Source organism: Scophthalmus maximus, chromosome 7 (assembly GCF_022379125.1).
Source record: "Scophthalmus maximus strain ysfricsl-2021 chromosome 7, ASM2237912v1, whole genome shotgun sequence".
Taxonomy (NCBI): Eukaryota; Metazoa; Chordata; class Actinopteri; order Pleuronectiformes; family Scophthalmidae; genus Scophthalmus; species Scophthalmus maximus.
The window spans coordinates 6,726,047-6,750,868 of NC_061521.1; the positions used below are offsets into that span (position 1 = coordinate 6,726,047).

Consider the following 24,822-nt stretch of genomic DNA (forward strand, 5'->3'; position numbering starts at 1 on the left):
TATTCCCCACCCAATGTCACCTTGATTTTGCAAGAGAAAAACATACAAAAATATACATGAATTGTTGAAGAAAAGTAGTTTCTTGATAAAAGAAAATACAGAAAGAAAACAGACATATCTAAAATATTAGTCAAAAATACAGAGACAGAGATGTAAAATGATCATATACTATATTACACACACACACACACACACACACACACAAACACACACACACACACGTACCTTCAGAGTTGGCCTTTCTCAGCTCCTCTTCTTTATTCTACAACAAACACATTGGGACAATATTAAAACTTGATGAAACATTCACGTGTAATAAGTTCCTTATGTGATGATTGATCCTTCTTGATGAAACATGGTGCTACAAATACATAGAGATCTGAAGGAGGGATGTCGTAAGATACTTTTTAAGATCATTAATGAGTTGTACTGTACATTTACATTGTGCACACTAATCCTAAAGCTGTTACACGAGTATTGACAGAAAAAAAGACCAGATTAAAGGATAAATCTGGTTTATCCTTTATCCTTCATCCCACCTGTCATTTATGACACCATTGTACTCGTTAAATCCAGATTATATACATTTAAACTGTAAACTGTATTCACACAATTTGCAGCTGTTGACCTCGTGTCCCAGTCTGAGTAAATCTGTCTGACCTCTTGGACTGTCTGACTGCTCATGTGTCTCCAGATATTTACTGGGTGAGTGTGGTTTTATTACAGTTAGTAGCTTCCTACATCACATCCTGAAAGAACGTTATGTCATGATTCTTCCATGTTATACATGGTCTAACTGTTACAGTGACCGCAGTGGGTGGGATGTGTGTGTCTGTGCTCACACACACACACACACACACACACACACACACACACACACACACACACACACACACACACACACACACACACACACACACACACACACACACACACACACACACACACACACACACACACAAAAAACACTCACACTGGTCTTGGTGTCAGCAGGAGGACTCCTGGCCACGCCCATTCTGTGGAGCATCACCTGGAGCCTCTGCTCAAAGCTGGAGGTGCTGTCAGACGCATGTTTCTGGATGAAAGAACATAATAATTTAGAGTAGCAGAAGTGAGATTTATCTATTTGCTTAATTTCACCACTTCTAAATTACCCAAGCATCCTTTTTAAGCGTTATGTTCTGTACAAAAAATATTGGTGCATATTAGAAGATACAGTTTATACACAATACTGATATGTCTGTGATTGGCCAACATATCAGTCAGGCTCTACTAAACTAATATCAACACAATACAAACCCAGTAGAAAACCTTGGTGCGGAAAGAGGCTGTGAGTCCATGCACGCTCCCCAAAATAATATAACTCAGTGCACTGGGCACATACTGACACTAGCTGTCAAAGAAATTTAATAGAGATGAATTATTAATAATAATTCATACTGATGATACTTTTCAGTGGCCAGTCATCAGCAGCAGGATGAGAGGTGGTATAATATAATCAGTTGTCTGACAAAAGGAAAAGATGTGGGCAGCTGCGGTTCAGGAGATGGAGTGGGTCTTCAACTAACCGGAAGGTCGGCGGTTTAATCCTCGAGCCCACATGCCCCTGACAGGCTGTGCCAGCATTGTATGAACGATGTGTGATAGAAAAAGGGCTGTATAAAGTAGCGCTGGATGAATTTGTGTGTTATTGGACGAATGTGACTTTGTACTGTAAAGCACTATGAGTGGTCGATAAGACTAGAAAAGCTCTGTATAAATACAGACCACTTACCACGTGAAGAAGAACCACAACATTGTTTGCCGCTGTACATTATAACACAATATAAGTGGTGTAAGTGTAGACACAGATCTTAACAAAACGCTCATTGGGGAACTGTTGGGTTTCTCTTTACTATTATTGTAAGGTCTGCTCTTTGGATGGTATAACCTTGGCCTTGGAGTTATCTTTGACCAGGACATGTCCTTTGACTCGCACATAAAACAAGTCTCTAGGACAGCCTTCTTTCACCTGCGCAATATGAAGAACATTAGGAACATCTTTTCTCAAAAGGATGCTGAAAACTAGTCCATGCATCTGTCAATTCTAGACTGGACTACTGTAATTCAATACTGTTTGGATGTTTCCCCAATAAGTCTGTGAAAAGCCTCCAGTTAATCCAAAATGCAGCAGCACGAGTTCTGACAGGAACCAGAAAAAGAGATCATATTTCTCCAGTGTTAGCATCTCTGCATTGGCCTTCATCAGACAACCCACTGGTATATTACCTGGCAGTTTTGTTCAAGATGGCGGTGTGCGCCGATGCAGTGGCTTTACTCTCCCCTAGTGCAATACACTGACTGTGATTATCATTTTTTGTTTTTTTACTGCCGTTACTTATTATTTATTATGTGAGTTTTGGGGCTTTATCTTTTTGTCTTGTCATGTTCTTCTTTTTATCTGGTAATTTGTATTCATTCTTGTACCACTGAGAGGAGTGCACTTACATTTTGTTGTACAGCAGTTCAATGACAAAGGCATTATTTTCTATTCTTTTCTATTCAATTCAAAGGAAGTGATAGAGGCCACTGATATCAAGACAAAGAAGCTCCTCACAGTGCACGTGTGTGTTTCACCTCAAGTCCAGCACCCTAAGGCTATACATTAAGCGGAAGGAAGGAGGCCGAGGACTAGTGAGCGACACAATCCAGGATGAAACAAGAAAAATCTAGGAGTACAACAGGAAAGTAGCCCCAAGTGATGACCTGCTAAGTGAATGTCTCAGACAGCAGGAACCCGATGATGAAGAGGAGGAGTAACGATCATGGAAGGACAAGCCCCTATACGGCATGTATCACCTACAGATATAAGAGGTGGCTGATATCGAGAAATCCTAGTGGTAGCTGGAAAAGACTGGTCTCGAGCACAGCGGCGCTAATTATGGCAGCAAAATAACAGGCGCTGAACAAGATCAATAGAGGCCAGGGTCTACCAAACCAGGGGTACTACCAGGGGACAGGGACTACTTTTTGTCTATAGGTAATAACACATCTGAGCAGGCAAAAAATACATGTGGAGTTCCCCAAGGCTCCATTCTGGTGCCTCTTCTTTTCAACATATACATGCTCCCACTTCCTCAGATCATTGAAAAAACAACTAATTTGTTATCATAATTAAGCAGGCAGCACACAACTTTCTATAACACTATCACCTGGGGACTATGGTCCAATACAATCACTGAGTAAATGCATTGAGGAAATCAACGACTGGATGCATCAGCATTTCCTTCAAATATACAAAGAAGAAAAACAGGAATAATTGCTTTTGGAGCCAGGGAAGAACGATCTAAAGTTAGCATCCAGCTTCAAACGGTAATGTTAAAAACCACAAACCAAGCCAGAAATCTGGATGGAGTCACGGACTCAAACCTGAACTTTAACAGCCATATTAAAACAATTACCAACTCAGCCTCCTATCACCTAATGAATATATTGAAGATATATGGAGAGTGGATCCAGCAGATTCCAGGAACAACTGCGAAATCTCTGTCCAGAAGAGCTCAGTAATATGAACAGCTGAAATGCTTCTAAGATTCTAATTGTTCATGAGAAGTGTTAAGTTTCCCTGACAGTAACGTAAAACAGAATTAAAAAAATTTGCAAAGCAAAAAACAACTGCATTTCATTAGCTAGTGACAGGTAAAGGGTGCTACACACCAAAGAACGTGGCTGTTTGGAACAAAGACGTTGAGGATCAACTGATCAACATGATCCAAGAGAGGCCGCCTCCTTACGACATTACAGAGGAACAATTTCCAGTTTGCCTGTCTAAATGAGGTATACAAACTACCGCCCCCTGCTGGTATGGAGTGTTATTTCCTCTCTCACGCAGGTGCAGGTCGTATGAGCTATTTGGCCGTCTTGGCGGTTCGTTCCGTGTACAATTTTTGTTTGCCTGACTTGGCCAGACATATACGACGAGGGCAAACACAACAGGATGTCTCTGACGATGTGAGTTGTTTGACGTATTGTTGGCGTGCCTACCTTTAGTGAGAGGACTGTGATGTGTTCGGCTATGGCTCAGGAGATAGAGCGAGTCGAACACTAACCAGGAGGATTGGTGGTTTCTACACCCCTGCCATCCATGCCGAAGTGTCCTTGGGCAAGACACTGAACCCTAAAACTGCCTCTGATAACTATTCAGTCACAGTGTGAATGTTGATTGGAAAAGACATACGGTGTTTGTGTGAATGGGTGAAAGTGACATGTAGTGTTAAGTGCTTTCAGTCGGCATTGAGTGTAGAAAAGTGCAAAATAAATACAGTACATTTATGATGTGCTGCTGGAGGTATTGACATTGACAACAATGTTGGTGTTTGTTCGTGTTTCATTCATACATCCCTTTTCCTATTAGATAATCTGACTGTGTCTGTAGGTGTAGCGTCAGACTGACCTTACTCTGCGTGTTATCCCTGTCTTCTGGCTCCAGTCCGGTCAGCAGTATGAGACTCTGGCTCTTGCCCTCTCTGAGTGATCTTTTGGTCGCCTTCAGTCTTCTCTCTCCATATGGAGTCCCTCCCATCCTCGTCTCCTTCATCAGCACACCGCTCCTCTCTGGCTCAGTTAAGTGGCAGGTGACCACTGGACTGGGGGTGGGACCTGACGACGCTTGGATTGCCTCTTCTTCCAGTTTGGAAAGTGTAGCTGTGATGTGGTCAGGGCTCGTGGCGGCGGTGGGGTGAAAAGGAGCAGTCTCACTGGGAGGCGTTGTCGTGGTTAATGTATTGGCAGGCGCCATCCCGTCCCTTGCATCGCCTACAAGTTGGTGGCCGGTGGCAACGATTCCTTCTGTGGTGGCGGCATCATTAGAAACGTTAGCATCCTCCACTGACCTTGCCCCTCTCTCCTTCTCTCTGTCTTTGTCCCTCTCCCTCTCTCTCTCCCTTTCTTTGGCCTCGCGGAGTGGTCGAATAAGGTCTGCAATGGAGGTCCTTTTGACCTTCACCCCCTCTCCTCCTCCCTCTCCCCCTCCTGCCTTGGTGGCTCGGCCAGCCCGAGCCCTCTTGAAGGCGAAGAAGTCGCCAAACTTTTTCTTGATGTTTTTGGTGGGAATTGTGGTGGTGGTGATAGAAGAGGAAGTTGGGGGAGTGGAAGATGTAGAGAGGGGTGGGGTATCATTGGATGTAAAGGATGTGTCAGTGTATGGGACAGAGGGAGAGGTGACAGTGGTGGTGGTGGCAGAGGAGGTGATATTCTCAAATGAAGAGGAAAAGGGGGTTGAGGCAGAGGGGGTAGAGCTTGACTCTGGGGGAGTGGCTTGGGCAGGGTTTGAATCCTCCCACCGGCCTTTTCTGCAGCAGGGAGACAGCAGAAAGAGCAACAGACAAGAAGAGACACTCAGTACTACAGCTATTGCTACAGGACTCAAGACACATGCTCAGTTCGGGCACATGACGAGAAATGTCATGCAAACAGCACACAGAGCAAACACATCTCCCAGGGGTTTCTCCAGTGATACACTGATTCTGAGCAAGATATCTAGATGACTTCTGGCCTGATGACCATGATGGATGGTCCCGTAGTGAGACACCGAATTCACCAGACCACCCTTCTTGTTGGGCGAGTGAGAAGAGGTTGCTTATCTGAATGACACACACTATTTATGGTAGGTGGGTCTACCTGGTGCGGATGGACATGTTCACCAGCCAATTACGTCACAGCGCCAGGTCACAGCAGCGCTCCCACATCTCACTCATGTTGCTCAAAGACTCAGGCTTATGTTCATTACCTAATGTTTTATTCTCCTGACATGATCCAAAACTAATGGGAATACTCACATGACATCATCACACTGAGCTCCAAATACATAGTGATATGATCCCTTCTTTATATCTGTCCAGTCAGGAATGATGTTTACAAAGGAGCGTATTGAATTTTGAGTCCACAACATCAACATCATAACATTATAAATATATAATGTCATTTCATCTCACCAAATAGTGGAATGCGCAATTATAGTCTTAATGAAATATAGAAAAGGTCGACTGAGAGGAACACTTTATACTTATGTCTGTCTTATTGCTCGACTTTCTTTATTTGTATATGTTCCTTTCATGTTACTGTATTATACTTTGTTGTTACGTCCTGTGAGTTACTGATGGTTAAATGTAGCCTATTGAAAACATATCTTCATGGGCGGTGTGGTTCTGATTTGGACATGAAACCTTAGGCATACAGCATTGAGATGTAACTGTTCTTGTCAGAAATAAATTTTGGTTTAAAAAAGGCTGATGTAAGTGCAGTCAGATTTTTCTTTGCACTGCGGCTCCTTACTGGTTCTCCTTTACATCTGTCCTTGACTTCATGATGTTTTCCATCGGGCACAAGGAGTAGGGTTAAGGAAAGGATCATTTTTATTTTACATTCTGCTTCAGTGTCTTGGTTCAGCCAGAATCAAACATGTCAAACTCTGCAGACTTCATGTAGACTTCATGTAGACTTCATGAATGCACAGACTTTCTACCCCCCTGTCTAAAGCATACACATGTTGTCTGTTTGACTGGGCTGTGTGGAAATTTTGTTGCACTGACCAAGAGTACAAAGTCCTCTGAATCCATCCATGAACAGAACAGATATGTGGCCATGTTAACCACGGCTGCTGCCTGCCCTGCTTGGGGATGGGACAGATTTTAGGTTTCAGATCTACTTTTTTTCCCGTCCAATTAGAAGTGGAGCTACAGGGTTGTGTATTGGGCTGTGAACTATGCAGCTTTTGCTACAGGGCTGGTGCAAACTAGGGTTGAAAATGAAAACCTAAAATGGACGGCAACAGCAGCCCGGTCCACAACTATGGTTGTCATCATACAATATTCAGGTTTAGACATGGCCACACAGACATTGTGAATTAGAACCCAGGCTGTCATCCTGTGCTGTATAAACGAGGTGGGACCAAAAGAGTTGTGACCTCTATGTGCTGCAGACTGGAGGTGTGTTTGCTCTGAAGCGCGAAAACCAAAACCAAAGGGGAAGGCAGGGTGTGTGGTGTCACATCTGGATTCTGCTCCGTACAAAGTCCTTAGTGTAGCAGCATGGGGACATCTAATGGTTGATATCCATGCTTTTGCATCATGCATGTGTTGTTTTCTGTAAATAACTAGAAAGGAAGACTGGAGCTGCGTGTGCCATAATCATGACATCGCATGGGAAATCTGTGGGCATAGCTACATCAGGGAAAGAGTGAGAACAGAACTACTGTCCCTGAACACCAAAACCAAAATCTCTCCGAGCATTTCCTGGTACCATGTCAAAGATCAGATCATTGGCTGAGGACTAGATTCACATCAGACACAACAGAAAACCAGGGGCTACCATGTGTTCCCTTGTGTTCCTCAAGTGAAGTATCCTGTTCTCTATTCCTGCCTGAACCCCAGTGTTCAACTGGGCTGTGTGTCTGCACGCAGGACAGGTCCACCTTTCAGTGCTGCAGCTGTTCAGCTAATCCTGACAGAAAAGAATTAAGACGGGCAATGTGTGTTCATGCTGGGATACAGTAAAGGGACACTTGGGGTTTGTCAAACACAACGAGAACATTCACCATGCAGTCTACACATACAGCTACAAGGGAGAAATCACACACAAGTTTATAATGTCAAACTTTTTCCAAACTTTGGAAAGCGGCCTTTAAATCCAATTTATTACTACTATTATTATTATTATTATTATTATTATTATTATTAATATCATTATTATTGCTGTTGTTAAAATACACTCTTATACATTATAGGCTACCTACAAATGGTTATATATAATTCTGCAGGCTTCATGTGCAATATTTTTCAAGTTAAGAAATGTATGAAAACGGAAACTCTCCACTTAATTTGTGAACATCTTTCTGTCAACTATAGTGAAATATATAAAAGTTGCCTTGAGTCATCATTATCTATTTTCTGTTATAACTGCTCTCACTGTCATGATGTAGACAGTGTAATCTACCTGCTTCGCACTCTTTCTGAGATGTGTCTCAGGGTATTTTTCTCTCCTCTCTCTGTCCTGGCAGCTGTATGTCTTTGTGTATGTGGCGATCTACTGTTGTGTGAACACATTTTTGTTCAAAACAATTGAGAGGTCGTGCCTGTGTCCAAAAATCAACAGCTTTATGTTCATGACATGTTGGATTCAGCCTAATGTCTAAACAGTACAAAGGGAAGGGGGAGGCTCTGAGCAGGATGAGACTGGTCAGATCTAACAGAAATAATAAAAAAGAAAATCACACTATATTTCTTTTATGTGTAGCGTGTACCTACAGTTTGTTCACCATGTGACAACAACAACATTAAAGCATCTGAGCTTGAGTATCCATGGTTGCTAACTGTTTTCTCAAAGACAGATTTTGATTTTGACTGTGGGTAATTTAAGCAAAACACAGCTGACCGAGCGACCACGTCCAACCCCTCAGTCCAGCTGTGGTGGAGCTGAGCTGCTGTGCTCCGGATCGTTTCCTTGGACTGGTGATGTCTGCACCAGCGTACTGCACCCAAACCCCCTCCCACCTCATTAGTCACAAACCAAAGGTTATGAGCCATGTTTTTGTCTCTCCTTTTATCTGCCGCCACTGGTCAACGGGTGTCACCGTGATTGTTACCATGGAAACGATGGGCTTAGTTCAGAGTTGGCCCGGAGCTACCATGACTAACATTTTAGGCTGAAAATAACCCTGTCTGTGTGTGACATTTGTGTGTGATGTGCACAAGCTTCATCCGAGAGAAAAAGTGAAGACCAGTTTCAGGTCTCTTTGTAAAACTGTCCCCAAGGACACTAGTTGGGAAACCAGGTGACGTAAAGTGCAGTCCAAATGTTTGCGTCTCTTTCCTGAGCGAGAAACGGAGCACAGGAAAATATATTCTGCATGCACAAAATTATATTTTGCATGAGAAATGATATGCAAGCAAAGAGATTCTGAATCAAGCTTTTTGATTATATCGTAACCATCCAATGTAGACTCACCATGAGCTATGAGATTGTGAAAAGATGGTACAAGAACCTGTATAAGCTACAAGTCTGTATGATATTTACCTTTTTCTAAGAAAAAAACGTGGTTTATTCTTGATGTCTTTAAGAAGTACTACACTAGCCACAATCCGAAAGTGCAACATCGAGGTCTCTCATTGGTGGTGCTCGCCGTTACCATGGAAATGTTTGTCGTGCCTTCGAACTTAATGTCGGGGGAGTTTTTGCTAACCGCTGAACTCTACGAGCGATTGGCCACCAAACAGCCAATCAGGGTTGACCTTCTCCGATTGGTTGATCTTGTGGCACAAATGTAACGCCGTGCCATGTTGAGCGAGCGTGAAGGGAAACTTGAGCGAGCACAGAGGTCAAAGGTCGAGAGAGACAATGTGACCGCGCACAGAGCCAGAGTCTGTGTGAGTACATGAATAAAATTGCGTGAGATGGATATGTATAATGGCAAACATGCAAATACATTTATTTAGCACAGAACACATTTTTTTTTGCTCAAACAAAATCATTTTTTTTACTTGCATACCGTTTCTCTGGCATTATATATTTCCCTGTGCTTTGTTTCTCAAGTTGCTCCCTCAGGAGAGTAACACAAAATGAGGCCGTATGAGACCACTTCCAGACCTCACTGTATAGGTCATTTGGAACCGTGCTTACCTTGTTACTGTAATTAAGTGTACAGTATACATGCAGACAATCGGGAGTTAGATTTCTCCCTTTCCCAAAACTGTTTTTTTGGAAGCATGACTTTCTTGTCTGTATGAGTGATATTAGAGGCTCTGTCAGTCTGATCATAGAAAAAGCTTTCGTATGTTTACATGACAGTTAATAAATCAGCATACTATGAGGACTGAAACCTGGTAACTTGAGTTATAATAAACCTCCATCTGCCTGCAGTCTAACCAGCACTGTGACAGGTACCAGAAATATGTCACATCTCACTTGACAAATACTTTGAATGTGGGTATCTGGAGTGGACATTCTGAAGCTAATGTTTAAAGCCATCAGCTTGTGACCTCCAACCAAGGCTTTTTTCCTTTAGTCGTAACCCCCAGTAATGTAAAATTATCAATACAGTATTGATTGAGTGATACTTGTTTATCACCCTTACCAATAATTCATCACAGGGTCCAGTAAATCATCAGTGGTGGGATCTGACACATCCTTACATGCCAGAAGAATAATCCATGATCATTTAAAGAGCTCATGTTGAAACAGACTTTACAATTCAGGGTACAAAATGAAAAGATCAGTGATCAGGCAAATAGTCGCGCAAATGTCCAAAACCAAAAAAAATAAGGATTATCCAAGATTAGACGTATGTGGACTGAAATCTATGAAATTGGCAAACAGTCTCAACAAACACCGTTTAATCTCTCACCATTACATTTAATCTCCTCCTTATAATATCATTCACATATTTCTTTACAATCTGCAGTCAAGAGTGTTCTGGGTTAATTCCCAGTATCAGTATCAATAGACGAGAATAAGAGGACGTGTGTGTGTGTGTGTGTGTGTGTGTGTGTTTTAATTCCACTCACAGTGCATAGTCAGGGAGGATTTTCTTGGTGAAGAACTCCTCTACTCCTTCGTCCACTCGGCCCATCCCCTCACTGGCCTCATTCTCTACTTTGGACACTGGCTCCTGGAAGTTAAAAAAACCCCAAAACATTAAAACACAGTATTTACACTTTGTATGGTGTGTACATGCGTTGAGACTTCTCAAGGATTAAAACATACACACAAAAAAATCAAATATAAGGATCTTGTATGGAATGTTTATTAAGAAACATCCTGAAATACAGTTTATTCTCTGTAAACATAAAACATGTTTAAAATCTTCTTAATGATAGTGATAGGCTGCAGTAGGATCAGAAGACAAACAATATAAATAAACAACGCTTGGTATGAACATCGTGATACGTACAAATATAATAAAAGACACTCAGTAGAGCGCATACCTCCGCCAAGGCCACACAGTCCCCTCAAATTGAATCAAGCCGCACCAAATTACACACACTCATAGATATGATAGATACAGTCCACTAGATACGCCAGATATTTTTATTAAGGTGACAAAAAAGAACTCCTGGATCTGCCCCTTTGTCCAGATCCATGACAACATTTAAGGGGTTCTCTCTTGGCATATGTCCCATCCTTCCACCATGTTTTGTGGACATTCGTTCTGTAAATTTTGCATAAAGCTTGGCCTGGCTCCTTCTATTGTATTTCACTCTGATGGCCCTCCATCTGTCCCCAAATCTCGTAGACAGGCACATGCAGAGAGAAATGATTGAATTTTAATTTGCGGGAACCTAAATCTATTTACACAGTCACATTCTGGGGACAAAGAGCAAGTCGCGACAATGTAAATCAATAAATCTTCGGGTGAAGACATGTTTTAAGCTTGGGTTATAGGTTGAGGTTAGGTTGAGGTTAGAGTTGGGGTCAGGCAAGTAGTTGTTAATCCTACAGGAAAATTAATGAAACGCCGGGGTCTGTTCAGATGGTCACCGAGTCAGGGTTAGGTGATTATAGTCATACATTGTGGCCGTGTTGTGGCTGAGAGGCGTGACAGACTACATGTTACTACCTGAATAATCACCATTTGTCATCTTTTACAAATTGTGTGATGCCACAGGAGAGGAAGTGCTGGAGATGGTGGGTATGACAGTGACTGCCTTGTGCTCCGAAAGGCCTCACAACCTTTCCTCTGCTTCACAGTTCCACCTCGTGACACCAACAACATCATTCCTCTTTTGCCTCGCCAGGTTTGGATCTATGAGCAGCTTTATCTGTTTTGTGTGTGTGTGTGTGTGTGTGTGTGTTCCCATTTAATAACATTACACGTAGTAACAGAACCCATCACTCCATACATTTCAGCCACTGTATTTGTAGGTAATCAGTGGAGCTGTGGATTACAGCATTCTGTTGAGTTAGAAAATTTGAAAAAAACAAAGCCTTCTGCTTCACGTTTTAGTATCATGAAAAATACTTATTAGGATTTTATATAAAGTTCTTGACCAACTTATAGAAACGACCTCACCGATTAAACGCGAAAAAAACGCATGGCTTCCTGAAACATGGAAGTTGACCCATGTCGGGGTGTGCTGCATCCGCCGCCGTGTTGCTGGACACCGGCCGTTTGACAATGCTCTGAAATTTGATTTGTTTTTGAGTTGAGCTCACCTGATGGCTGCCTTCTCCCGTCAGGCACTTTTCCTGCTCCACAGAAAGTGGAACAGTCAGTGCAGGCTGTCATCAGCCTACATTTTCAAATTCAACAAACCCAACTTCCTCTTGGGTTAAGGTCAGGGCACCAATATACTTTTATCAGGCTGGAGATGATACAATTTCATACATGTAGGTAAGATGGTAAGGAGGGGCTTGATATTAAGGCATTTCTAGGGGGCCCATGGAGCCATTTTGCAATGTCCAAGGCCAAGACCCATCTCAGATTAAACCACTCAACGTTTGTAATCCGTGTGCCAAGTTTCGTGCGTGTTGAAGCATCCCTAACGCTGGTTCTGGGTTCGGATCTAAGTTCCAGCCAAACAGGGCCTTCCTGTGTGGGGTTTGCATGTTCTCCCTGTGTGTGCGTGGGTTCTCTCCGGGTTCTCCGGCTTCCTCCCACAGTCCAAACACATGCAGAGTGGGGTTAGGTCAACCGGAGACCCTAAATTGAATGGTTGTGTCTCTGTAATAATAATATTATTAACAGTGTCATTGTAGCGATAATTGTCAGTATTATTATTGTATAAGAATTGTATAAGAATTAGTCTGATAGAGCTTAAAGCAACGGTTATACAACTGTTCTCTCTCTCGCTCTCTCTCCTCTCCCCCTCTTTCTGCCCACCTCTCCTCTCTTCCCCATCTCTCACCTCTGATGTTTCGCCCACTTCTGGTTGTGTTAGAGATTTCTTCCTGTTAAAAGGGAGTTTTTCCTCCTCCACAGTCTCACAGCTGCTCATTGTGGGAACTGTTGGGTTTTCTCTGTATTGTTGTGAGGTCTCGACCTCACTATGTAAAGAGCCTTGAGATAATGTATGATGTGATTTGGCGGCATACAAATAAAACTGTGGGGTTAAGGTCCTTTTAGAGGACAACCCAAGCACAGCGGCACGCTGAGTGTGGACGCCCAAAGTCCTGCTTGGACCTCAGACAGACAAAGAATTTTGAAGACAGTAGCACCACAGCTGCTTCCCCTCTCACTTTGTACCACGGCTCACTTGCACCTTCCAATCTGAATAGAGAAACTGTGACAGCGCTTGCATGGCTGACTGGAGGGGATGCCCAACACTGGTGGAAGACGTAGGGAAGTTGGGCTGAGTAGTGTGAGTAATCCATAACCTTTTTTATTCATTTAGAGACTGCCTGCACATAGAAAAGTGAGAGGGAAAAGTAACATACAGTACATACGCCACTGGGACTGAATCGATTTCTACAGGCGCCAGGAGCTGACTGGGGAGAACTGTGCTTAGAAATTGCGAGGCCAGTAGAGGTCAGTTTGTCTGGTAACAATGAACTTATTAAAATTATGTCTGTGCAGTAAATTAGCTAATGGAGATGATACAGTCCATAATCCCACTGAAAATCAAACAAGGTCAGCCACAAAACAATAGAGCGTTGGAATTGTAAAATTAGGAAACATATTTCCCTGACTGGGAATCAAATCAGGGCCATGGCAACGAGCGTTCTGAATCCTAACCATTAGACTACCAGGGTGCAGACAACTGAGAGTCCAATGTGAAGGGGAGGATCTATCATCAGAGATGGAATATGAACTCTTAGTGTTTAATTACTTGACACTAAGACTCGTTGTGTTTTCTTTACCTTAGAATGAGTCCATTAAATCTACATAAGGAGCCGGTCCTCTTCCGGTCCACCATGTTTCTACAGTAGCCCAGAGCAGACCAACCCAACACTGGCTCTAGAGAGGGCCTTTTGTTATTTCAGCCAAGGAGGTTATGTGATTGGGTTCGGTTTGTCTTGTTAGCAGGGTCACTCAAAGAGTTTGTCCATAACTCTTTTTTAATTTGCATGGATCATTTTTGAAGGGTTCTACAATATTGTGAGATAGGGCAAATCTTGACATTAGTGTCATATAAACACAAATAAATTAAAATCTAAAAAATATGTAGGTCACAAATTTTGGGTGATTGCCCAGACTCTCCGAGTGCTCCTCTTTATACATGTTACCTGATGGTCGGCCACCACGGGCTCCCCTACATGAGTGGTTGGCAACGGACGACCTATGGTCTAAAACTGTCCCACCAGCAATAATATCAGGCCCGCGACATCATTTTGATAATTCCCTTTTCTTTCTCACGATATCGGGTAAGACACAAACCCTCTCGGGTACCATGGGTGCTGATCCCTGTCATGGCTGCAACATACATAAAATCACTTCCTCTTTTGCCTACAAAATTTTTCCAAGTCCAATTACACAGCTTTTTATTTGAAAATGTGTAAACCTTGGTTAAAGATTGTGTTGTTTGCTTTACAGACCTCAGAATAGCCAACATGCGAAGCGTGATATGAGAAAATAAAAGCAGTTAAGTAAATCTGTCAAACTTATATACAGTATAAGTCACACACGATCAGGAACAAAACCGATTCAGTTTAGGAGGAAGTTTCACAAACGCCAAGGAACAATTCTGAAGTAGGCAATGTCCAAAAAGTATCAGAGTAAATTAGGCTTGGAAGCGTATCCAGCAAATTGTCATTCTTTCTTAAAAGAGTTCGTTAAGAGCATGTCATGACTCAAATGGGCATTATTGGGCCTATCCGTTGTCTCTTTTATTTCTTGAGTTCTTTTTTCATCAATCCTCTGTGTAACCAGTGATGTGTGGATGAGCACAATTGTGTCAACCTTTACAGTGGAAACAGGTCAACATGGCCTCTGCCACTAAAACCCACCAAAGCCACACACACACACACACACACACACACACACACACACACACACACACACACACACACACACACACACACACACACACACACACACACACACACACACACACACACACACACACACACACACACACACACACACACACACACACACACACACACACACGGAAACGAGAAGTAAAAACAGTGGCTGCAGCCTCAGGATGCTCCCAACATAAAAATAAAGCAGTGACACTAAAAACAAAACCCATCGAAGACATAAGATTCAACTTCATCAGAATGGAAACAAATAAAAAGATAAAATAAAAGCTCCAAAGTCATTACAACAGGGCATTGTCTATTTGCGAATGTTGCATTTGTCTGTATTTTCCATCTCTTTCTATTATCCAATGAAAATAATGTGCCTCATTTCATTCTCTGCCACCTTCCTCACTGCCACCTGTCTCTATGTGCTGCATGCCAACATTGCACGCAGTGGTTGGCATAGAGACCCCCCCCTCTCTTTCTCTCTCACACACACACACACACACACACACACACACACACACACACACACACACACACACACACACACACACACACACACACACACACACACACACACACACACACACACACACACACACACACACACACACACACACACACACACACACACACACACACTTGTTACCAAGGGGCAACAGAGCTAGATGTGTGAGCTCTAGAACAGAGCTCACACCGGTCTGCAGGCCCATGCATAGTTGTGGATGTGGATAGTGACACCACAACAGGCCGACAAATACAGCAACACCTACACAGTAGCCCAGCTATATAATAATACAATCACAATATATACTGTGTTTAACAATCGGTCCACAGGCACAGTGGTGTTGGCATCGCTGGCTCTGCATCAGGCCGCTCTCTGCCTTTCCAGCTGACATGCTGAATGGACAGCGGAGCAAACACTAACTCATCCAGCAGCGCCCTGCACACAGCACAGACCTAACTGGGCGCACAAGAGCAGGTGGAAGTAAAGCAGATGGCCGGGAGTAGCTGCTGATGCAGGGCAATGTGTAAGAGAAGGTTGTTTGTTAATATTAGCTACAACCTCCACACACCTTGGTTTTCATGTTCAGCTTTCTCAAAACACCAGAGGTCCAGATGCCTGACCTTTGACTTGTTGAACTCAAAGTCATTCCATATGCATCTGGTGATATACATATGATGGCAACATCAGCACCACTTTCCATCACAGATAGCACTAGGAGACAAGGAGTGGATTTCTATGAATGTTTCAGATTCTCTGGACCAATTCCGTGACCTTATCATCTCTTTTATAATGAACTCTTCAGACATGCTTGGGACTTTTCCAGATGAACTTCTCACCCTGTAACAGAGGTGTCAACAGTTACAAGAGCCAGACCTGGCACTACTAGCCCTGGACAAGCTGTAGTTTTGATCAGAAGATTCACTTAACAACAGAGACTGAGCATTCGCTATTACCATTGTCGTCGGTCCAAGAACCGGACCATGGAAAGTGAAAACCATGAAACGTGCAGTGGAATGAAAGTCATCACTAAAACACAAAATGGTCCGCTTTCTCCCTCTTCCTCTCTCTCCCATGTAACATGTCTCTGGTGAGACCGTTAATGGACTTGTGTATTGTAAGAAACAAAATGACCACCTACTGACCTTGTCTTTGTTTAATGTCAATAAATTAAGTACAGTAGTTCAACAGCCATTTTTCCAGGATGTGAGATCACTGCGTGAGAAAATGTAGAATTTCATACAAGGCTCACTGTAAACCCTTTGATGCAGAGCAGACCTCTGTGATTGGGGGTACTTTGAATGTATATGTACATATAGTTATTGCACTAGATTGTAAGAGTTTACTTTATTACATGGTGAATCAAACTGGTTGTTTAACCCAAGTATTTCACTTAGGCTTAGGGTTAGTAGTTAATAGTCTGGAACTCCATTCTGAATGATTCTTACTTATTTTCTTCACATTCTGTGTAACAGATTGTAGCACACAATTTATGTTTAGAATCATTGAATGATCATTGTGTGATCTCTGCGTGTAAGGGGACACGTCACTCAGGCTCATCAACCTCCACTGGCTGCCGGAATTCAAGTCTCAAGTCATTCGGGCTTACACTCCTTCACATCCACTCCATTTCTCCAAGAATGGAGGCCCGGCCAACCCAGCACACAAGGCAGTGACGGCGCTGTTCTCGCCTGCGGTTCCACGATGGTCGAACGAGCTGCCGGATGCTTTTAGAGCAAGAGCAACCGTTTTTGACTCATTTAACAGAGTACTTAGTACTTAGTTTGAGATCTCACACTGTACTGAAGCTTCAATGTTGCATGGCAGTTGCAAGTCACTTTGAATAAAGGTGTCTGACAAATCAGAAGTAAGCTGCACCGGCGGCCTTGACTCATCTTCAATTCCTCCATTTGTCCTTCAAGATTTTCATCTAACCCGTACCCACTGAAACAAAAGATCCCTGAACTGAGAGCTTAACTACTTCTGACCAAAGACTGTTTCACTGGTTTTATCTGTTTTCCTCAGTGGTTTCAAACAAATGACATTCAAAGGGTCTTTCTGTGTTGAGTTGGCATTTTTCTGTGTCTTCGTGTTTTTTTTCTCTGGCTTCCACCAACTGTCCAAAGACATGCGGAGCGGTTTCATTGGGCACTCTAAATTGACGTTGGCTGTGAGTGTGAAAGCTTGTTTGTCTCTGTACGTTGGCCCTGTGATATCGGCTCCATGTTAGCGACAGAATCGTTTTCCATGCTGAGAACTTGTCAATATTTGTAATATGTCATTATTTATGCTACCTTCAAATTATTTTGCACCAAGGTTTCGAAATGAACCGCAGTTTCCTAGATCTAATCAGGAAGTGCCACTCCCACTTACTGCCCAGACAGCATGGGGATGTGGGCCACTTCAGGCAATGCTGTAGCAAGAACTAGCCTTCCTCTGGCCTGGACAAAATGGAAGTGAGCCGGATGTGGCCAACATGTAACAAATGTGGCCCAAATGTCCGAAATCCAAGGTGGGTCTTTTTTGGCCAAGATGCGTTGCTCTCGCCAAGATTTGGGACAGTTTCGGTTCATTTGGTTCATCTGCTGACATGTGGCGGTGCTTATGCTTGTGGTGCAGATCTGGCAAACAGGAGTGGGTCGCCGTACTGCCATCCTTCCACTCGGTATGTGGGCCAAATTAAAGTGTTGAGTGTGGGCCAGATCTCAACCGTGTGGGTGTGAATACAAGTCTCTTCCTGTATTGGGCGGCTGTAGCTCAGGAGACAAAGAGGTCGGGGGTTCAATCCCTGCTTTTCCGAGTCCGCATGCCGAAGTGTCCTTGGCAAGACACTTTACCCCTCAATGGGCTACTTGCACAACCACTTAGTACTGCTCGACTGTTTCCCGGTCCGGTTCAACGATGACGCTGTTTCCATTGCTGATCTGCTGCTGGTGACGGACAAATGATCCCGACGTATGTTTACCAGCCGTCGTCTTCTCAGGTCGGGATGGGTCGGAAACCCATGAAAACTTAGTATGCCATTAAATTTCCATGACGCCCAAAAAAGTGGGACACAACAGTGCCTAAATCTAACCACTGAGGACCCACACTCATCAGGTGGAGTGTTCATCATCTATTGTAGTAATGTCAACGACAACGACGACATGTGATCGTTTGTGATAAAAACAACAGCTACAAAACAGCAAATTGTGTATCTTTCAAAAAGAGAAAAAACACACAAGACACACACACACACACACACACACACACACACACACACAAGGTCACCATAGATGTAGAGAAATCCTCTTGTTCCATTTACACAGTGACAGCACAGAGAAAAAGAGAGACCCCCATTAATGTGAGGACATGAATAATTGAGTTAGAGAAAAGCATTCCCAGGAGGATGAGAGAGAGAGAGAGAGAGAGAGAAATCAGCACTGGGAACAACCCAGGGAACACCACTCCCAAAACACACACACACACACACACACACTCACACACACACACACACACACACACACACTCACAGCACGACTACACCGAGCAGGAGAATGCAAAAAAAGATGGCTTCCATTATTACTACAGCATCATAGGAATGATCAGGAAGAGGGCATAGATAGATGGATGGATGGATAGACAGGTGGATGATAGATTCTTCCTCTCTCCTCCTCTGTTTACTTTTCCTGTTTATGCTTTAATTTTCATTTTTATTTTCTCAATTCTCCTCAGGGATCGCTCTGTAATCGTGCAATTAGCTTCCCACTTCATCCCTCCATCTCTCCTTCCTTCCGTTCCTCTCCATCCCTGCATCCTGCCTATATTGTACTGAGAATATATGTCGTACAAGGCACATTTTATATGTGCATGTATAAATGCAAATGTGTAAGGTCTGAATGATTATATATCTGTTTAGATACAAATGCCCTGTAATTTGTGCCTGCTGACTCAATGTGTGTGCGCTTGTTTGTATGTGTATGGTCTGGCAAATATTCACTGGTGTGTGTTCTTACCTGAGGCCTGGAGGAGGGGGGCTGTGTATGTGTGCGTCGTGGCCGTGGTCGAGAGGCGGTGTAGTGCCTTAGAGTCTGTCCCTGGGTGGGTAGAGGCTCCATGGGAGAGGCAAGTGATCCAGTGCTGGGGAGGGGGCTTGGGCAGGGGCTGCAGCCACGGAAGGGAGCCTCTCGTCGGGTTAAGCCTCCGCGGCTGACAGCCTCCTCTTCTGGCGCTCGAGCAGAGATGGAGAAAAGGAGGGGGAGACCGAGAGGCGGAATGAACGATGCTCTTCTCGCTCCTGATATTGCTACTGCAGCATCCACCACCTCCCCCTCCCTCCTCCGCCTCCATCCCGGGGGGGAGGGGGCTGGGGAAGTGGAGGGGGAGGGGGAGGGGCTCGGGGCCGTGACTGACAGGGGGGTTGCTGTAGGCCGTCGAGGGACACCACCTTCTCCTCCTCCTTCCTCCCCGGCGTTGCCTCCCCTCTCTCCCTCTGCTTCTCTGTCCCTATTCGGCTGCTCCCAGTTTGTATCCAGGAGACCTGAGAGAGAGGCAGAATATGGATGATGAGAGGGTGGCGGTTGACGGGATGTGCCATATGTATGTATATAGGGCATGAGAGCTGTACAGGGATAGTGGATTGACAAGAAAGTGTTGAAAAAGGAAGAGGAGGGGCTGTCAAGAGAGTAAGATTGAGGGGGAGGAGAAACTAAGCATGGAAAGAAGGGGGGGGCTACAAGGGGTAGAGCATACAAGTGAGAAATAATCATTTAAGCATAGACATGGAGTGAAGAAATAGAGGAAGCGGATGGATGCTGCAGTCACAGGGTACTGCACACAGCCATCAGCCTGTCACACAGAGCTCACAGTCAGACAACATCCTTCATGGTATTTGTTTTCAGGGTTCCCCCCCTTGTCTAGATATTTGAAACGTAATTTGCTTTATTGTGACTCCGTCTGATGCTGCTCCCCTATTAAACAAGCGGAGCAAAGGGTGGAGCAGAGCATACCCCCCCCACCCGCCCCATGTTTCCTCCTCGCCCCTCAACATTCCCCCCTCCGTCTTCTCCCCGTCTCGTCTCTCCCATGGTGAAAGTCACTGGTGTGAAAGTAAACAGGCCATGCTCCAATTAGCCAAACGGCGCCTGCCACAGAACGGTTCGGCATGGCACAGCACACATGGAGAATATACAGTAAAATGGGACAAGATGAAGTAGTATGATGTAAAGGGTTCAAATTAAAGATAAAGATCTGGTTGCAAAAGAAACCAAACAGTATCCAGGTGTTGTTTCACACGAGAGAGAAAAAAACAGCCCTGTAAGGTATCTGTACGTTTAAAAAACAATTAATAAGTACTGACGAAATGTATTATTGTGTTACAGTGTTTTAGTGTCCAAAGCCTTCGGAGACACAGACATGAGTCCAAATGATGTCGCTCTGTGTCTGTCGGATGTGTAAGCAGGCATCGCTTTGCCAACATCTTTGCTATATCCACACATATATTAATGTTTATCCATTCTTTTGTGTTGTGACGTACCATGATCAAAATGAAATTCCTGAACCAAATAATGTTTAGTCCTATTTAACTTCTAATGATGCTGTTATTGTTGATACGGTTTAGCATTGAGCGCGGAGGCCTGGACGGACTGGCCATCTGGAATTTGGGCAAATGCATTGTACTGATAAAAATAATACTAATATTATAATATGATTAGTTTCAAAAAGTTATTTTATGCATGCAAGCCACTAACACAAGCCAGATGTGCGTGTAAAAGCACACGACTTCATGGAGTCACTTTTGAAGTATGAGACAGTTTCGCCTTCGCCCCTGTCAAAGTGCCTCAGACCAGCGGGATGGATCTCCTTCGTAAAGACACACACCAGTAACTTAAACACTATGTGAGAGATTTTGACATCGTGAAAGAGGCCGTGGACAATTTTGTGAAGTGGGCAAACGCAACATTTCCAAGTGAGGAATGTGAAGTGGAAGTGCAGCAAAACCCACCAAGAACAGAAAAACTATGCCAGCGGACTCAGCTACAGACTCATTGTCGGTCTATAGAATCAATGTCCACAACGTCATTCTCCATACAGCATCAGAATGTATGAATCGCCGGTTCCTGCAGCTCGGGGGACCTTCACGATGATCTAATCTGATAAAAGCCAATGGACGACCACCACATGCACTTCAGAACATAAGTAAACGCCTCCTGCTTTACATTTGATGACAGAGCAACAGTTGAGAATTTACAGTTTGAGTTGTCAAATCTCGCCACACACTGGAACAGTCACCGGACACTGGCTGTAGCAATAGTGCGTGTCGTTTGGGGGTGTTCTAGTCGGTCTGTCTGCTTTTATGCTTTTGATGTCACCATGTGGGTGGGATTGTGTTGTTGGGTTTTAAAATAGGGCTGGGGTGTATTGCAAATGTCAGGGCCGTGTTTCGATTCCCAGTCCGCCACTGACTGAGTGTATTTTTACGAGCAGAGCAAATCAACCCACACAAAAACCTTCTGCACAAGAACTGACTTGGAGTGAATTCAGACTCTCAGACGCGAGAGGGCGAGACAAAGACACATGACATGATCGCAGGGTGACAGTGGCTGTATCTCACTCTTAATTGAAGATGCAGGCCTCAGGCTGTTGGAGTGGAAACTATTTGTCCAGAATGCCGGACTGTACTGGTGATGGATAGAGAAAAAGAAAGAGGCAGAACAAAAATTTAAAATGTAACACATATATGAATGTATTTACATAATAGAATGGGGGGGGGGAGGGGGTTGTCCCTTACATCATCAGTTGGGAAGTCACTGTCAATCAGACGGAGCTCTGGGATGTCGAGTCTCAGAGCGCTGCATGAATTTTCTTTTTGAAGACAATCCTAAACAATAAACAAAGTGCCGCAGCGTGTTAGCCAATCATATCTGATAAAGTTATCCAACAATATACAAGCTGATATTCAGAACATTGTGTATTATTACTTTTCATAGTAATAACATCCATATTGTGTTTCATTGGTACATTAGTAAAGAACAGCATTTCAGGAGCTACGCTTGTGAACCGTCTTAAACAGAGTAACACTGACAAGGGAAGGATTTATTGGGCGGTGTGCTGATGTTTCCTGTCTTTGTGCTAAGCTAGGCTACACACGTCCTGGACTCATCTCTGCTCTTGTCCCACAGAGTTGGAACTGATGTTAATGTTTAGATCGGCCTGTGCGTAAGAAAGGGGGAAAAAACTATTTCCGGAAATGCTGTGGTGTTCTCTACTGTTGCATTTGCTACCGTACTGTTGCATTTGCTAACCTGTCTCATGGACACACACACACACACACAGACACACACACACAAACAAACAAACAAACAAACAAACAAACAAACACACTCACTCACTCACTCACTCACTCACTCACTCACCATTTTGTTCTGTGCCATTGTCAGATCCTGCAGTACTTGTTCGGTGATGCTTTCAGCCAAAGAGACACTCAACGTTTGTCTGAGTTCACTGGATGGATGGATGAAAAGAACAGCACAACGGTGGAAAAAAAGTTTAATTGCAGTTGGTTAAAGGGGCAGTAAGCGATTTTGGAGAAATCTTGATTCTCTGTTGTTGTTGTGATCTTACAGACTGCACTCGCAGTGTTGTGTGGCGCGGTCCGCACCATTTGTTTTGTTTGAAATATTGATATATATTTTTGCAGAACATACATTGCTTTATATTCACTTACTGCCCCTTTAAAGAGTGAACTCAAAAGTCATAACGAGTAAATACCTATGAAGAATACTAAAAATAACATTGAATAATCAGTGTCCATATACGATCATAATCCAGATAAGAGAGACTTTACTGTCCCAGTTGGGACATCACAGTGTCTGCAGTATAAAGAGACAACATTCATCCATCACATGTTCATCTATATCGATTAAATGTACATATTGTGCAATATAGTGGTCAAAGACACGCACACACACACAAAATTGTACACGTTGTTGAGCCTAGGTGCTATTACTGTAAGGGCTTTAATGTACAGGTGAGTGTTTGAAACGGGGTACCTGCTGAGGGGAACCCTCTTCCGTCTGGAAGAGCTAAGACTCTGGATGGAGGACGTGAGTTGGGTCAGAGATTATTTTTGGGGTCAGTCTGTTTATAGTTTGTTGAAAAATTGCCTGAAGATTTGGATGTTGACAGACGCGCAGCACGCTCTCTATGACTGCAGGATAGAACAGAAGCTGGCTCTTTGCCTTCTCTGCTGCACCCTAGAGCAAACACTCCTACAGGTCCTTTATAAGTTATATTAGAAGAATTACATTTAGCATAATTCAAGGAAATATCGAAATATCTTGAAAGTTTTGCCTTGTCTGTATTAGCAATTGTATCTAATTTGGGGTAATAGGACATTGATGTTACATAGCATCCAGAATACTTTGACATTGATTCAAATTTCCTTTTCTAAAGTTTGAAGATAAATAAAACATTTTACTGTCCTCGGCAGGTAGGCCGGATTCAGCATAAGCTCGGTAGACACCACTTTCGCGGTGCAATCATACGATTCTCAGCAGTCGGCACACATGTATGAGCTTACTGTGCACGTGTGAAGTCCCGTCTATGCTGACGCGCAGTGTAATGAGTTCTGATGTCATTAATTTTGCAGACAAAGAATCACTTCAGGTCTGTGAGATTCATCCTCTAGGGGACATGAATGTCTGATAGTTGCTGAGATACTGTAGTTTGGATCAAAGTAGTGGACCCATTGAAGGCCTCTGTGATGTGTTTGAAGGCAATTCAAAGAGTCCTTTTATCAATGTCTCTTTAGATTGGCCGTTGCATTCGACTGCATTTTATTGTCCGATGTTTACGCTCCTTTTATGTAAATGAGGTAGACTAAATATGAGCAGCACATTGCTCGTACCCGGCTGTACCACAATTGGAGCTGGGACATGGGAAAAAGACAAATTCATGTTGAAGCTTTTCCAGTTTTAACAGCTGTACAGAGACTAAGAAGCTCCAATGGCAATTCATTTAAGTGATCAGTTAAAGTCCTACTTTTATTTTCCTCATTTAATGGAGACATGTTATGCAATCCTTTTTTCAGTGTTTGTTCACATAAATGTATGTATCTGTGGAGCCTGCCAGCCCACAAACTGTGAAAAAAGACCACCCTGTGTTTGTTTTTTTCTGAGCTGGCTAAATCCTACAGCCTGGCTCTGAACAACTGATTTACATTTCTCTCCCACTGTGATCTAACAGTTGAGCTCTTTTGGGGAAACCCCGCCTGCAATTTGAGAATCTCCACTTTTCTAGTGAAGGGGCGTAAAATGTCCTAAACATTTTGAAAGTGGTTGACCAATCACAACAGACTGGGCCAGCTGGCCAATCAGAGCAGATTGGGGTTTATTAGGAGG

The 24,822-nt window shown here is 43.5% G+C and overlaps 1 protein-coding gene across 5 annotated transcripts in view; it reads right to left on the bottom strand.

Moving 5' to 3' along the window:
* Positions 1-24,822, bottom strand: part of carmil2 (capping protein regulator and myosin 1 linker 2) — a 48,656-nt gene that overhangs the window by 6,701 nt on the left and 17,133 nt on the right. For all 5 annotated transcript variants that reach the window (XM_035642711.2, XM_035642710.2, XM_035642712.2 and 2 more), the window contains 8 exons: positions 22,837-22,924; positions 22,212-22,301; positions 22,035-22,101; positions 19,438-19,961; positions 10,539-10,642; positions 4,433-5,330; positions 974-1,075; positions 226-262 (listed from right to left, as the gene is read on the bottom strand). In XM_035642711.2, coding sequence (XP_035498604.2) covers positions 226-262; positions 974-1,075; positions 4,433-5,330; positions 10,539-10,642; positions 19,438-19,961; positions 22,035-22,101; positions 22,212-22,301; positions 22,837-22,924 — 1,910 coding nt within the window. The remainder of the gene's footprint in view (positions 1-225; positions 263-973; positions 1,076-4,432; positions 5,331-10,538; positions 10,643-19,437; positions 19,962-22,034; positions 22,102-22,211; positions 22,302-22,836; positions 22,925-24,822) is intronic.